The 14482-nt window shown below is 51.9% G+C and overlaps 1 protein-coding gene across 1 annotated transcript in view; it reads left to right on the top strand.

The window, feature by feature from the left end:
* Trs31 (trafficking protein particle complex subunit 31) overlaps positions 1–14482 on the top strand; it is a 152662-nt gene that overhangs the window by 17019 nt on the left and 121161 nt on the right. Inside the window, exon 2 of the mRNA XM_045740828.2 lies at positions 13173–13329. Coding sequence (XP_045596784.1) covers positions 13178–13329 — 152 coding nt within the window. The 5' untranslated portion in view covers positions 13173–13177. The remainder of the gene's footprint in view (positions 1–13172; positions 13330–14482) is intronic.

Here is a 14482-nt window from a genome sequence, read left to right as displayed (position 1 = left end):
CTGTACATTCGATTGACGTTTCTGTACTACCCTTGGGGTCTAGGGTTGTCTTCCTAGGCCTTTTGGGACTTCACTTCCTTTGGGGTTCTTGCTGCTCGGCATTTATCCAGCCCTTGGGGCCAGCTTGGGTTTCGTGGCCTTTGTTTGGCTCTGGGTAGGGAGCGCTGTTGTTGCTGGTTAGGACACAATGTGCTGTGCAGCCCGCCTACCTTGTGGCAGCTGTGTTTCCTGTTCCTCCTGTTTTTGTTATGCTTTTGTGGGGGTTTTCTTTTTGTATCATGCCTGGAGGGGGTCTGCCTGGTTTGACAATTAGTCTCCCTAGGGTATTTTCAGTGGCCCCCTTCTATTACCCCCCCCCCACCCATGATTGTACACTTCACAGGGGTTCAGTTAGCCCAGTTCCCTCTTTGTTGACATTATCATTCGGGCTCCACTGACTTTGCAGCACTGTTGCCTGGGCTTCTCATAGGCAAAACCCCCTATGAGCTCTGGAAAACCCCGTCGGTGCTTGGCTGACCGATGCATGCATCTTCCGAGTCCCGTCTCGCCTTGTGCGAGTATGAGGGAATGCCTTGGAATTTGCTTGGGCCCTGGCTCTGAGAATTTTGTCGCTCTTTTGTCCATTGCTGGTTGCAGAAGGGGCTGTTACTCAGTTTCTGCAAGTGGCCTCATTAGTTGCCGTCCTCTGAGGGATTTGTTGATTCTCCAGGGTGGCCATTCTCAGGCCTCATGAAAGGGTTGTGCCAGGGCTCAGGGTTCTTCTGGTCAAGGTGGGGCACTTACTTACCTATCTTGGTAGGTAAGATGAGGTGGGCTCCGTCTTTCCATCAAGGTCACAGCATTTTGTGGGAGTTTTCAGTGGTTTGTCTTTCGCTGCTTTTGCTGCATGGTACCAGTTTCTGAGCCAGCGTCATCTGGTCAGCACAATGCTCGCTCTGTTCTTTGGCCCGGCTTCTTGTAAGGGGCGTCAGCCCTTTCGTGGGTTGCCGGCCCTTTTGTGGGTCACCCCATTGATGGGGCGCTGCGGGGGAGGCTAGCTCTGTTTGCCCATGCTTGGTCCCACGATTCATGGGCGTTTCGGTTCGTTTCCTCGGGCTTGTGGTAGCGTTGGGCGTCTCCTCCTGCTGGGAGGTTCGGGGCTGGTGGGGCAGGCTTTTTCCCCCTCTGCTTTGTCAGTTCATCTTGAAGTTGGTGCACCTGGGCGTGATTGAAACGACCTCGTCCCTCAGGTGGATTTCCCACCTGTTTCCAGTACCGAAATAGGACTGTGTGGGTCTTTGGTTTATTCTGGACTTGTCCCGTCTGAACCGCCGGATTCACTGATTCTCCTTTCGAATGACCACTCTGTCCCAGGTCCGGCTTTTTTTGGAGCTGGCATGTTGGATGGTGTCTCTGGATCCCTGGACTTGTATTGTCATATTCTGATTCATCCGGGGTTCAGGGATTAATTAGATTTTTTCGTGGGGCAGTGTGCTTACCAGTTTCATTCCCTTCCTTTTGGCTTGAATCTGGCACCTCGCATTTTTATGCGTCTTATCCAGGTCGTGGTGACCCCCAGTCTGCATTTGCTAGAGGTTCGGGTTCTTGCCTATCTCGATGACTGGTTGGTGTGGGCTCGCAGTTGGTCTGCTTGTCTGCTCGGCAGGGGTGTGGTTCTTTCTCAGCTCTCCGTGTTCAGGTTCCTGGTTAACGGAGGAAGTCCCATCTGGTTCCATCCCAGGTTCTGACCTGGCTGGGCTTTGTGTGGGACTCTCGGACTGCTTCCGTGTGTCTCTCCCTCCTGCAGCATTGCTGCGGCTACAGTCCTGCCTTCAGCTGTTCCTAGGGGGGTCTCAGGTCACTTGACAGTTGCTCGAGCAGTTGTGTGGGAGTCTGAACTTCACCGTGCTAGTTTACTTGCTGGGTTTGGTCTAGTTTTGGCGCCTATTCTGGTTCCTTCGGGGATGCCCCTTCCACCTCTCTCGCGACTGCTGGGCTTGACCCTGGTGGGCCTTGTGTCAGTTGCTGCGTCGCCGATTTCCTCTTCATTTTTTGGGGGATCAGTGCCCTAGGCGCCTTCCTGGGCTCTCGCTCAATGTGCTCACAGATGTCTCATGTCTCGGCTGGGGTTTTGTGATCAGTGCTCACCAGGCCAGCCAGGGGCGGTGGGCTCCGTCTTTCCATCAGGCTCACAGCATGGTGTGGGAGTTTTCAGTGGTTTGGCTTTCACTGCTGAATGTTTGGGTCACTCGGGGCTCCACAATCAGGCTCCATTCAGACTGCGCTCTGGTGGTTCATTGTCTGAACCGCGGGGGTTCTCTTCAGTGTTTGGCCCTTTGGGGCTGGTTGCTTCAGGTGACTCGTCTGCTGGATTTTTGGGGTTTAGCTCTCCATTTGGTTCATATCGAGGGAGTGCCCAGTGTCTTGGTGGACGGTCTGTCAAGGTTCAGTCCCCTGTCCGCGGAATGGATGGTTGACGCTGACTTCTTCAGTTCGCTCTGCTGAACATACGAGCCCCCGGAGGTGGACATCTTCCTAGCATTTTCCGATATACAGTTTGTCGCGCCCTCCTCCAACTGTGGAGCTGGCGCCGTGGATGCTTTTCGGCAGGACTGGTCAAGGTGGGGTTACTTGTACCTGTATCTCTATCCACCGGTCCAGCTGTTGGTTCAGGTTCTGGCTCAGTTGGAGTCTTCCCGTCTTCCCACGGGAGAGTCATCTTTGTGGCCCCTTGGTGGCTGGCCCAGCCTTGGTTTCAGGCGCTGCTTGCTCGGTGTCCAAACCCGGGGCGTTTTCTGTGGCTCAGGCTCTTCCAGCAGATCGGGTCAGTCCTGTACATGGCTGGATCCATCATCTACTCTGCTCTTCGTTGTCTGGTCTATTTGACGTGGGTGTATCACTACTTGTATGGTGATCAGGTGACTTTATTGGTGGTGTCCCACCTGCAGTCTTCGTCTCGGCGACAGTATGAAGTCTCTTGGCATTCTTTTCGCCATTTCCTCTATCTTCGTAGGTTGTCTTCTATTTCTGGTTGGGTTGTTTGTCGTTTCTTTCTTGGCTCTTTCCGGACCATCATCTTATGCCTAACACTGCCACACCAAACCTGTCTCCTGAAGCCCACATCAAAAGAATAACATCTGCAGCATATGCGAGGCTGGCTAACATGAGAACTGCCTTCAAGGAACCTGTGTAAGGAATCATTCGGAACCTTGTATACCACATATGTAAGACCAATCCTGGAGTATGCGGGCCCAGCATGGAGCCCGTACCTTGTCAAGCACAAGGTGAAGCTTGAAAAAGTTCACTGATATGCCACTAGGCTAGTCCCAGAACTAAGAGGCATGAGTTACGAAGAAAGGCTGCGGGAAATGCACCTCATGACACTAGAAGACAGAAGAGTAAGGGGAGACATGATCACTACCTACAAAGTTCTCAGAGGCATTTATTTATTTATTTTATTTATTTATATATATACAAGAAGGTACATTGGGTTTGTGAGAATACATTGAATAGCACAGTATTTACAATCTTGTAAAGCCACTAGTACGTGCAGCGTTTTGGGCAGGTCCTTAATCTAACAGATAATTTTAGGTAGGTAATTTCTATCAGAATTGATAAATGATAACAAATACATTGCAAGAGAAAAATGAGATGAGAGAGTTTAGTAAGTATATTAAAGCACATTGTTATATTAACCCTTAAACTGCGCAACGCGCCTGCAGGCTCACATCTGGTTTGCGCAACGCGCCTCCGGGTATTTATATTTTTCACGTTTCATTCAAAACTCCCGCGGCTACATGGAGTTCACATCAGCTTCCTCAGGGCTCTTGTAAACAGACGCCATCTTTAAAAAAAATTGTGGTCCACATTCCCGGGTGTGGGAGCCTCAGTAGTGTGTGAGCAACCAAGGCTGGCGCTCGCAGCATGAGCGCACAGCACTGCTGTTCAGCATGTGACCACAGCATCTCCTAATAATGTCAAAATATATATATAACTTGTATTATTTAGCTATGATAGAGTTATATTAGAGCCTGAGTGTGATAATGACTGGGTACAATGTTCAAATATCAGTGATTCAATGCTGTTCACGATGTTCACAGCTCTAGCCACAGCACTACAGCATTATTTCGTTCATCTAGGAATCTTCAAATTATTTCTTAGGTTCCTTTTCAAAATAAATGTGTGGTCAATTATTTATTTACAGGAATTAGTGACCAGGATTGTGATAATAGCAGGATTGTGGTTATAATTAGCATTGTGCGTAGTATTGTGGAAGGAGGAATTTTGATGAGGGAGGGAGGGCGAGAATTGAGGTAGCCTCATTGTGTGTGTGGCAGCCACTCTTGTTTTGCTCACCATACTAGCTTAGTGGTTCGCTATGGGCAACACATATGTACATGGGTATATATAGTGTGTGTATATAGTGTAAGAACAGCAACAGGAGAATGTTGAGAGGAGCTATTTTGGTGAGGGAGGTGACGTAATCGTTACCTTGAGGTTACCTTGAGATGGTTCCGGGGCTTAGCGTCCCCGCGGCCCGGTCGTCGACCAGGCCTCCTGGTTGCCGGACTGATCAACCAGGCTGTTGGACGCGGCTGCTCGCAGCCTGACATATGAGTCACAGCCTGGTTGATCAGGTATCCTTTGGAGGTGCTTATCCAGTTCTCTCTTGAACACTGTGAGGGGTCTGCCAGTTATGCCCCAGTTATCGTAGCATCGTCTGCTGTGTGATTTTTCATGCAGTGTATGGTGGCCATTGTACTGTTTGGACACAATACCGGCTTACTTGCATAGTTCTGGTAAATAAAACATGTAGATAGGTATATAGAACATGTGTAATAAGAACTATAGCAATATGGTGGGAGGAGCAATGTTGGCGAGTAAGATGTTGGAGTGAGGGAGACTGGCTGGGTGTGGCTGCTCTCACTCGAGGTGTTCTGAATGTGTTCATGGCCAAATGCTCCTATTGGCCCATACGAGGTAGCCCATATTGGCCCATACGAGGCAGCTCCTATTGGCCCATACGAGGCAGCTCCTATTGGCCCATATGCGGCAGCTGCTATTGGCCCATATGAGGCAGCTGCTATTGGCCCATATGAGGCAGCTGCTATTGGCCCATACGAGGCAGCTGCTATTGGCCCATACGAGGCAGCTCCTATTGGCCCATATGCGGCAGCTGCTATTGGCCCATACGAGTCAGCTGCTATTGGCCCATATGAGGCAGCTGCTATTGCCCCATACGGGGCAGCTGCTATTGGCCCATACGGGGAAGCTGCTATTGGCCCATACGGGGCAGCTGCTATTGGCCCATACGAGGCAGCTGCTATTGGCCCATACAAGGCAGCTCCTATTGGCCCATACAAGGCAGCTCCTATTGGCCCATATGAGGCAGCTGCTATTGGCCCATACGAAGCAGCTGCTACGCGATGTTCTGAATGTGTTGATGGTAAATGTATATAGTGTGTGACAGTGTATAGTGAGTACATATGTTCTAAATATACATAAATGAACATGAAACATTGGTGTGAATAACTGTATGATGGGAGGGGCAAAGTTGGCGAATACAATGTTGGAGAAGTGAGGGAGGGCTGGCTGGGTGTGGCAGCTCTCACTCGCGGTGTTCTGAACGTGTTGATGGTGAATGTATATAGTGTGTGACAGTGTATAGTGTGTAAATAGAATGTATATATACACAAATTAGCATGATACATAGTAAATATGTGCTGCATATGTGTACACAAGTTTCATGCACGTAACACAGTGTCTACGGACAGTACGGATGTTGTACTGCGATATTATAGTGTACGTGTTCATTATACATTGGATTGGCACATAAAAACAATGAAAATGTATTTGGAAAGGTGCGCAAAAATTGAACGAAAATATATTCGCGGCAACTCGCGCACCCCGCCCCGAGCGCCCCACCGCCCCCGAGAGCTTATGGCACGGGCGCACGGGGAATGATGACGTCACCCCCCAACTCATGGACCCCATAGCAGCCAAAGTAAGTACAATTTCGACTTTTTTTTTTTACATACCCATACTGAAGGAAGGGTTTTTGACACTTTAAAAAGAAAAAAGAATTTTTTCCAGAGAATTTATTTCCTGCGCACTGCGGGGGTGTCACATTTGGAGGCAACGCAGTTAAGGCGTTAAAGCTCTGATTGATTACATTGACAGCTTGATTGGTAATTTAAACAAGATTAATAGACACCATACAGCAGATTGATAGCACATATAAGACAGCAATGATCACAATGGTAAAGATGCTCAGATTGGATGCATAAAGATTGGGAGACTGGGTAGCAATAGATACAGATAAACAAGATTAATAAACACCATACAGCAGATTGGCCGCACATATAAGAAGACAGCAATGATCACAATGGTAAAGATGTTCAAATTGGGAACATTAAGGTTGGGAGATTGGGTAGCAATAGATACAGTGCAATTTTAAGGCAAAAGGTGAAAAACTATGAAGATGAAATTAGGTACTTTCTGGGGGGAGCCCCGTCGGCTCCCCGGAGCTATCCCAGGCTGATATGCTAATGTCAGACTTTGGCATCAGTCATGTGTATGGAGTTCTTAGGCCTACCGGGGACCACGGCCAGAACCGGGCCCCCTCAGAGAGGCAAGGGGAGCAATGGCCTATAGAAGCCCCCGTGTAGTTGGAAGCATTCTATGTCTGCCATCGACCGGAACAGGCACCCAGAAAGGTAAGCGCCCCAAAACAAACCCCTATTCTGGTTAAAATTGCTACCTAAAACCGAACTAGTGGATAGAACTCCCCAACCGAAAACAAGCAAACTAGTGTGACGTCACACACTGCCGCGCCGCTGTCTGCGCAGCTCCCCCCTCCCCGGGAGGGGGAAGGGGGAGCCCCAGACCCCCCGCGCCGGCTACCCACACCTCAGTTCTTGAGGCTGATGCTATAGGCGATGGTCGTGTGCTCTGGCTCCGGTGTCGCTACTGCACTGTGCTTTGCGTGTGGTGTTAGTTTTGTGGGTGCGAGAGCCAGGAGTTATCTTCAGTACTCGGGCTGCATGCGCCTAGGGCTGCCTTCCCTAGGTGCCCTGTAAGTACTACCCTTGGGGCTTGGGGCCACCTTCCACAGGCTCCTCGGGGTCTGACTCTGCTGGTCCGTTTTACCTTTCGGTTTTTCGGCCGCCTGTTGGGCTCTTGGGTGTTCTGTTCTCCCTTGTTACCGGCAGGTAAGAGGCAGTTTGCACTGGTAGGGGCGCAGGGTGCTGCTCAGCTTGTATTTCCCGACATCGCGGCCGGCTCTGTTCCTTGGGGTTCGCTGTCCTCTTGCGGGGTTTTGTTTTTCTTTTTGTTTTTGCCTGGTGGGGGGTTCTGTCATTTTCTTCAGTTTGTTTGCCCTTCCACTGTTCTCCTCGGTGGCGCCCCCTGCTAGGTCCCCGTGAGTGTATACGTCCCTGGGGTTCAGCTTTAGAAGTTTGCTTGGTAATTTTGGGCGCCGGTTTGCGGCACCCTGCCTGGGACTACCTGAGCGCGAGTCCTCTTAAAGTAAACGCTCAGGACCCTGGGAATCCCCTAGGGGGCGCGTGGGTCCGATGGATGTGACCCCGGAGTCCCCACTCGCAGTGTGCGAGTTTGAGGGTTGCTCGGTCCCCTTGTCTCAGGGTGACCCTCATTGTTTTTGCCTCTGCCACGCTGCCTGTTGGGTCGGTGATACTTTCGACCCTGAGTCCTGTGAGTGTTGCTGCTTGCATGTGACTCAATTTACCCAGTCCTCTGATGATTCTATTCGGGTACAGGCGGCACGTGCGTTGCAGTCTAGGCTTCGTCTGTTGCAACGCGCTCGGTTGGTTGCTTCCCCGGATGCCCCGGGGCTGCCGCGCTTTGCTTTACGAGACCCGGACTTGGGGGTGGGGGTCGCTTCGATCCTGGTTCAGTCCGCACCGGGTCCTGTGGTGACGGACCTCGAGGCTGGGGAGGGGCTGACTTGGGGGCCTTGGGCCCCGCTGGACCCCGCCTGGGTTTTTCTTCCCACTGAGCGGGGCTTATTGTTACAAGGAGTGGGGTTTTCTTTCCCCCCCTCTGCGTACAAGTTGGATTTGGTATCGGCCCCTTCCCGGGTACGGTTCCGTGTTCCCCCGGGTACGTCGGTTCCGTCCTTCCGGAGGTTTTCGGCTTATCGCATCCAACCTGGTGTGGTGCGAGCGGCCTTTGCAGCTTACCTCCTGCGTGACCCGGATTATGCCTCGGAAATGGATCCGTCCACGTTCAGGTTTGGGACTTCGTTCCCTTTCTGGCTCCGTTACGAGGTTCCGGAGTCGTCCTGGCTAGCAGACTGCCCCTTGTTTGGTCTGGATTCCTGGCATTCCTTCTGTCGTTCCCGCACGCTGGAGTGGCGGGAAGCTTCCACGGTGCTTCAGGTTTTCCTGGGGGGTGAGCTTGAGTACCTGAATGAGTGCTTGTTTGCCCCTGCCCTTCCCCGCGATGTGGGCGTTATTCAGCTCCATGTGCAGGTTCCCTCCCTTTCGGCGGCGCTCGTGGCGGAGGACTTGCGCGCTCGGGGCCTTTTGTGTTCGGCCTTGCGGTTCTTTTCCCTCCTGGAGCTGTCTTCGGATTGGCTCGTGGAGGATGTGGGGACGCTTGGGTCCGTCCCGGGGTCCGGCACCTTGTCCTCGGCTGCGCGTTCGTCGGCTGCCTTGTTGAAGCTGTTCACGCCGATTTTGCGGGATGCGGTTTCCCTGTTCTATGCTTCCCGTCTCGCGTGTCGGCAGGCGGAGCTGGGTTCCTCCGTGGAATCTGCTTGGGCTCTGGCTCTTAGGCGTTCTTCACCTTTTTGTCCTCTCCTGTTTGGGGAGTCGGCCGTGGCGCAGTTTATTCAGGCTGCGTCGGCGGCTTGTCGTCCTATGTCGGACTTGTTGGTTTTCCGGGGGTCCCGGGGTGGGTCTTCCCGGAAAGGTCGTGCCAGGGCTCGGGGTTCCTCTCGTCGTGGTAGGCCTCTGGTGTCAGGTTTGGGGTTGGCTCCTCCTGCGGACCCTCCCTCGTCTGGTCGGCGCGGTGTTCGCGCTGTGCGGGGTTCTGGGTCTCGTAAGGGTCGCCGGCCCTTTCGCGGTTTGCCCCTTTGACGGGGCGATGGGGGGGCGGCGCTGTTCGCTCGCGCCTGGTCCCACGATTCGTGGGCCTTTCGGGTCGTGTCTCGCGGCCTGCGGTGGCGTTGGGTGGCCCCTTCCCCCTTTGGGGGGTCGGGGCTGGCAGGGCAGGCTTCTTCCCCTGCGCTCTGTCGAGTCGTCTTGGAGTGGGTACGCTTGGGCGTCGTCGAAACGACGTCGTCCCTCAGATGGGTTTCCCGTCTGTTTCCGGTTCCGAAACGGGACTGCGCGGACCTGCGGTTCATTCTGGACTTGTCCCGTCTGAACCCCTGGGTTCATTGCCCCTCCTTTTGGATGACTACGCTGTCTCAGGTTCGGCTCCTCTTGGAGCCGGGAGCTTGGATGGTGTCCCTGGACCTCCGGGACGCTTATTGGCATGTCCTGATTCATCCGCGGTTCAGGGACTGGCTCGGTTTTGTAGTGGGGCGTCTGAGTTACCGCTTTCGTTGTCTCCCGTTCGGGTTGAACCTGGCACCTCGCGTGTTCACACGCCTTACACGGGTTGTGGTGGCTCATTTGCGTCTCCTAGGTGTTCGGGTGTTGGCCTACCTCGACGACTGGCTGGTTTGGGCTCCCAGCCAGTCAGCTTGCTTGCTAGCCAGGGATTTGGTTCTTTCCCAGCTCGCTGGGTTCGGGTTCTTGGTGAACTGGAGGAAGTCCCATCTGGTTCCCTCTCAGGTTTGGACTTGGCTGGGTCTCGTGTGGGACTCTCGAACCGCCTCCTTGTCTCTCCCTCCGGAGTCTCTCCTGCGGCTGCGGTCCCGCCTTCGTCTGTTTCTGGAGGGCCCTCGGGTCACCCGGCGGTTGCTCGAGGGGCTGTGCGGGAGCCTGAACTTCGCGATGGTGGTCTACCCGCCGGGTCGGGTTTGGCTTCGACGGCTGTTCTGGTTCCTTCGGGGTTCCCCCTTCCGCCTCTCTCGCGATCGCAGAGTTCGACCCCCGGGGGACTTGCGTCGGTTGCTGCGTCACCGGCTTCCTCTTCGGGTTTTTCGGGGTTCAGTGCCTTGGCGCCTACCTGAGCCCTCGCTCGATGTGTACACGGATGCGTCGTCTCTCGGCTGGGGTTTTGTGACCAGTGCTCACCAGGCCGGCCAGGGGCGTTGGGATCCGTCCTTCCGTCGAGCTCACAGTACGGTGCGGGAGTTCGCGGCAGTGTGGTTTGCTCTGGGGAGGATTCGGGTGGCCCGCGGATCGACGATTCGGCTCCATTCGGACTGCTCTCCGGTGGTTCATTGCCTGAACCGCGGGGGTTCGATGCGGTCCTTGTCTCTTTGGGGTTGGTCGCTTCGGGTGACTCGTCTGCTGAGTTCTCGGGGTTTGGCTCTCCTGGCGGTTCACGTACGGGGCGTGTCCAACGTCTTGGCCGACGCCCTGTCTCGCTTCGTTCCCCTCTCCACGGAGTGGACGGTCGACGACGAGTCCTTCCGTTGGCTTTGCCAGACGTTCGGGCGCCCCGAGGTGGACCTCTTCGCGTCGGCGTGGTCGCGGCGTCTTCCCGTTTATGCGGTGCCCTTCCCCGATTGCGAGGCCGTCGGGGTCGATGCCTTTCGGCTCGACTGGTCGAGGTGGGGGTTCCTGTACCTCTTTCCCCCGGTTCGGCTGTTGCTCCAGGTCCTGACTTGCTTAGAGACTTACCGGGGGAGAGTTGTCCTTCTGGCCCCTTGGTGGCCGGCCCAGCCTTGGTTTCAGGCGCTGGTTGCTCGGTGTCCGAACCCGAGGGTTTTCCCGCGGCTCCGCCTCTTTCAGCAGATCGGGCCGGTACGTCACGTAGCTGGTTCGATCTTCTCCTCGAGTCTTCGCGTATGGTTTTTTTGACTCGAGTCTATCATCGTCTCTATGGTGATCAGGTGGCCTCCTTGTTGGTGTCCCACCTGAGGGCTTCTTCTCGGCGGCAGTATGAAGTTTCCTGGCGGTCCTTCCGTTTCTTTTTGCGTCTTCGTCGTGTTAGCTCCTTGTCTGTTCGGGTGGTCTTGTCCTTCCTCTCGTGGTTGTTTCAGGACCGTCATCTTATGCCTAACACTGTCGCTTCGTATCGTGCGGCGCTGGCGGAGCCGCTTCAGCTTGCTTTCGGTATCGATGTTACGTCTGCGCCGTTTCGCAAGCTGTCTCGTGCATTGTTTCACCTCCGGCCTGCTCATGCGTCGCCTGAGCCGTCCTGGTCTTTGGACAGAGTGCTCGCTTTCCTTTCATCTCCTCGTTTCGTTGTGGCCCCTTCGGTCCAGGTTTGTTTTTCCAAGGCACTTTTCTTGTTGGCTTTGGCCTCTGGGGGTCGGGTAGGGGAGCTTCATGCTCTCCTCCGGCGCAGGGGTTTCTGCTCTTTTGGTCGTGGTGATAGTTTTGTTCGTTTGCAGCCGTCTCCTTCTTTTCTGGCGAAGAATGAGACTGCTGCGTTCCGGAGGGGTCCATGGGTGGTTGATGCTTGGTTGGTCAGGCCGGGGGTGCATCATGTTTTGTGTCCGGTTACGGCGCTTCGCCGTTATTTGCGCGCCACGGCTTCTGTGTCCGGGGACGCGCTGTGGGTTGATCCGGTTTCCCTTCTTCCCTGTTCGCGGGTTCGGGTCTCTCAGGTCGTCCGCAGGGTTATTAGGTCCTGCCAGCCTGCGGTCTATCCCCGTGCCCATGACGTTCGTAAGTTCGCGGCTCTTGCTGCCGTCTTTGGGAATATGTCTTGGTCTGATATTCGGGCGCGGGGATTTTGGCGGTCGAACAGGGTCCTGGCTGCTCGTTACCTTGTGAATGTCCCTAGGCCTCGTCGGGCCTGTGTTGCTTTGGGTCGGCGGTTGCAGCCAGTTGTCTCGGCTTCGAGTTGAGGGGTGAGCGATGACCGCCTCCCGGGTAAGTCCCTCTTTTTCTGTCTGTGGGTAGTTAGCTCCAGGGAGCCGACGGGGCTCCCCCCAGAAAACCAGCGTTGAATGTAATGAAACGCCATTTTCTGGGTGAGTCCCGGAGGCTCCCCGGCATCCCTCCCTCCCTCCGGTCGGCGGTTTTTCGCGTTTTTGACATCCAGCCTCAAGAACTGAGGTGTGGGTAGCCGGCGCGGGGGGTCTGGGGCTCCCCCTTCCCCCTCCCGGGGAGGGGGGAGCTGCGCAGACAGCGGCGCGGCAGTGTGTGACGTCACACTAGTTTGCTTGTTTTCGGTTGGGGAGTTCTATCCACTAGTTCGGTTTTAGGTAGCAATTTTAACCAGAACAGGGGTTTGTTTTGGGGCGCTTACCTTTCTGGGTGCCTGTTCCGGTCGATGGCAGACATAGAATGCTTCCAACTACACGGGGGCTTCTATAGGCCATTGCTCCCCTTGCCTCTCTGAGGGGGCCCGGTTCTGGCCGTGGTCCCCAGTAGGCCTAAGAACTCCATACACATGACTGATGCCAAAGTCTGACATTAGCATATCAGCCTGGGATAGCTCCGGGGAGCCTCCGGGACTCACCCAGAAAATGGCGTTTCATTACATTCAACGCTGGTTTTTTAGTATTGATTTTGAATGATGTAAAAGTTGGACAGCTTTTCAACTCAGTAGGGAGTGAGTTCCATAAACTGGGTCCCTTTATTTGCATAGAGTGTTTACACAGATTAAGTTTAACTCTGGGGATATCAAAGAGATATTTATTTCTGGTGTGGTGATAATGGGTCCTATTACATCTGTCCAAGAAGAGTTTCAGAGCAGGATTTGCATTTAAGAACAGGATTTTGTAAATGTAGTTGACACAAGAGAATTTGTGGAGTGAGATTATGTTTAGCATGTTTAGGAAGTTAAACAAGGGGGCTGTGTGTTGTCTGAAAGCAGAATTTGATATTATTCTGATAGCAGATTTTTGCTGGGTGATGATGGACTTGAGGTGGTTTGCAGTGGTTGAACCCCATGCACAGATACCATAGTTGAGATAGGGATAGTTTAGTGCATAATATAGAGAGATGAGAGCAGAGTTAGGTACATAATATCTGATTTTGGAGAGTATACCAAATTTATAATTTTAACAAAAATATAAGCAATATAATATACAATGCAATATAAGTACTGCAGTAGTGGATTTTTATTTTCAATCTATATATTTCAATGCTTTGTTTCAGAAACAATGAGCGGTAGCAAACAGCGTCCAAGTATCTTGGACAAATCCCTGAGTCGGGGCAAGACAGAGGTTAGCCTGACAGCTTATGCTCTGCTATTTTCCGAGATGGTGCAGTACTCCCACAATCGTGTCACAAGTGTAAATGAATTACATAACAAGTAGGTTATAATAATTTTATAATAACAGTATGTGTCCTGTTGTCTCAGTATTTATAGTAGTTACAGGATGAGAGCTATACTCGTGGTGTCCCATTATCCATATAATCTTGATCATAAGATATTTGAAGCTTCAATGATTTTGGCATTCACTACCCTCTTATATAAACTATTTCATGTGCCCTTAACTCTTTTCACAAGATAAATTTTGTAAAAAAAAAAAAAAAAAAAATGCACCTTTGCTATCTTAGACAAAATTTATGTAATTTATTCTAGAAGTTAAAGGCTTAAAAATTCCACCTTGTCAACTTTGGCAATTCATGCCATGATTTTATTTAAGTCTTCTGTTCCTCTGACTATATTGCTCTTGCATCTTGGTTTAACCCTTGTGTTGCCAAGGGCTATTTGGCCATTGTCACCCACAGGCACATAACAAAAAAAAGAAAATAATTCTTCTAAACCTGTTAATTTGTGTTCCCTGATCACGGTGAGTGGCTGTGCTGGTGAAAGGAAACCTGAAGGCAAGAGAGTTAATATTTGAAAACCCTCGAGATATTGACATAATGGCATTGCAGATCTGGAATCAGGATGATAAGCTGATAATTTTAAATGCCTACAGCCCACCAGCAAGCAACACATGGACAAAGGAAGAACTGGATGACAAACGAGAGGGCCTCATAATGGTCATGAGAGATATTATTGTACAAGCAGATAAAGATAAATCACGACTGTTGATACTGGGGGACTTCAACTGTAAAGCAATAAACTGGGAGGCCCATGAAGCAAGAACGGAGGACTTGGACATGCAGATTTGTAAACTTCATTCTGGAACATTCTTGTATCAACATGTCAAGCAAGCCACAAGAATGAGAGAAGGGGATATACCGTACTTGATCTAGTATTCACCAGGAAAGAAGAAGAGATATTTTACATTGAGTACCTTCCTCCCTCAGGAAAGAGTGATCATATCCTGTTAGACATTAAATATGCTTTAAGATATCATCTAGAAGAAACTGGGGACAATGAAACAGTTGATAAACTCGAATTCAAGAGAGGTCACTATGGCGAACTTCGAAAATTTTTTAATGAGTATAATTAGACAGACTTGTTGCTAGGCAAGGAAGTAAATGAGATGTATGCCAAATTTTGCAAAATA

This window comes from Procambarus clarkii, chromosome 13, assembly GCF_040958095.1.
Source record: "Procambarus clarkii isolate CNS0578487 chromosome 13, FALCON_Pclarkii_2.0, whole genome shotgun sequence".
NCBI lineage: Eukaryota > Metazoa > Arthropoda > Malacostraca > Decapoda > Cambaridae > Procambarus > Procambarus clarkii.
This window is presented reverse-complemented; position numbering and strand designations above follow the sequence as displayed.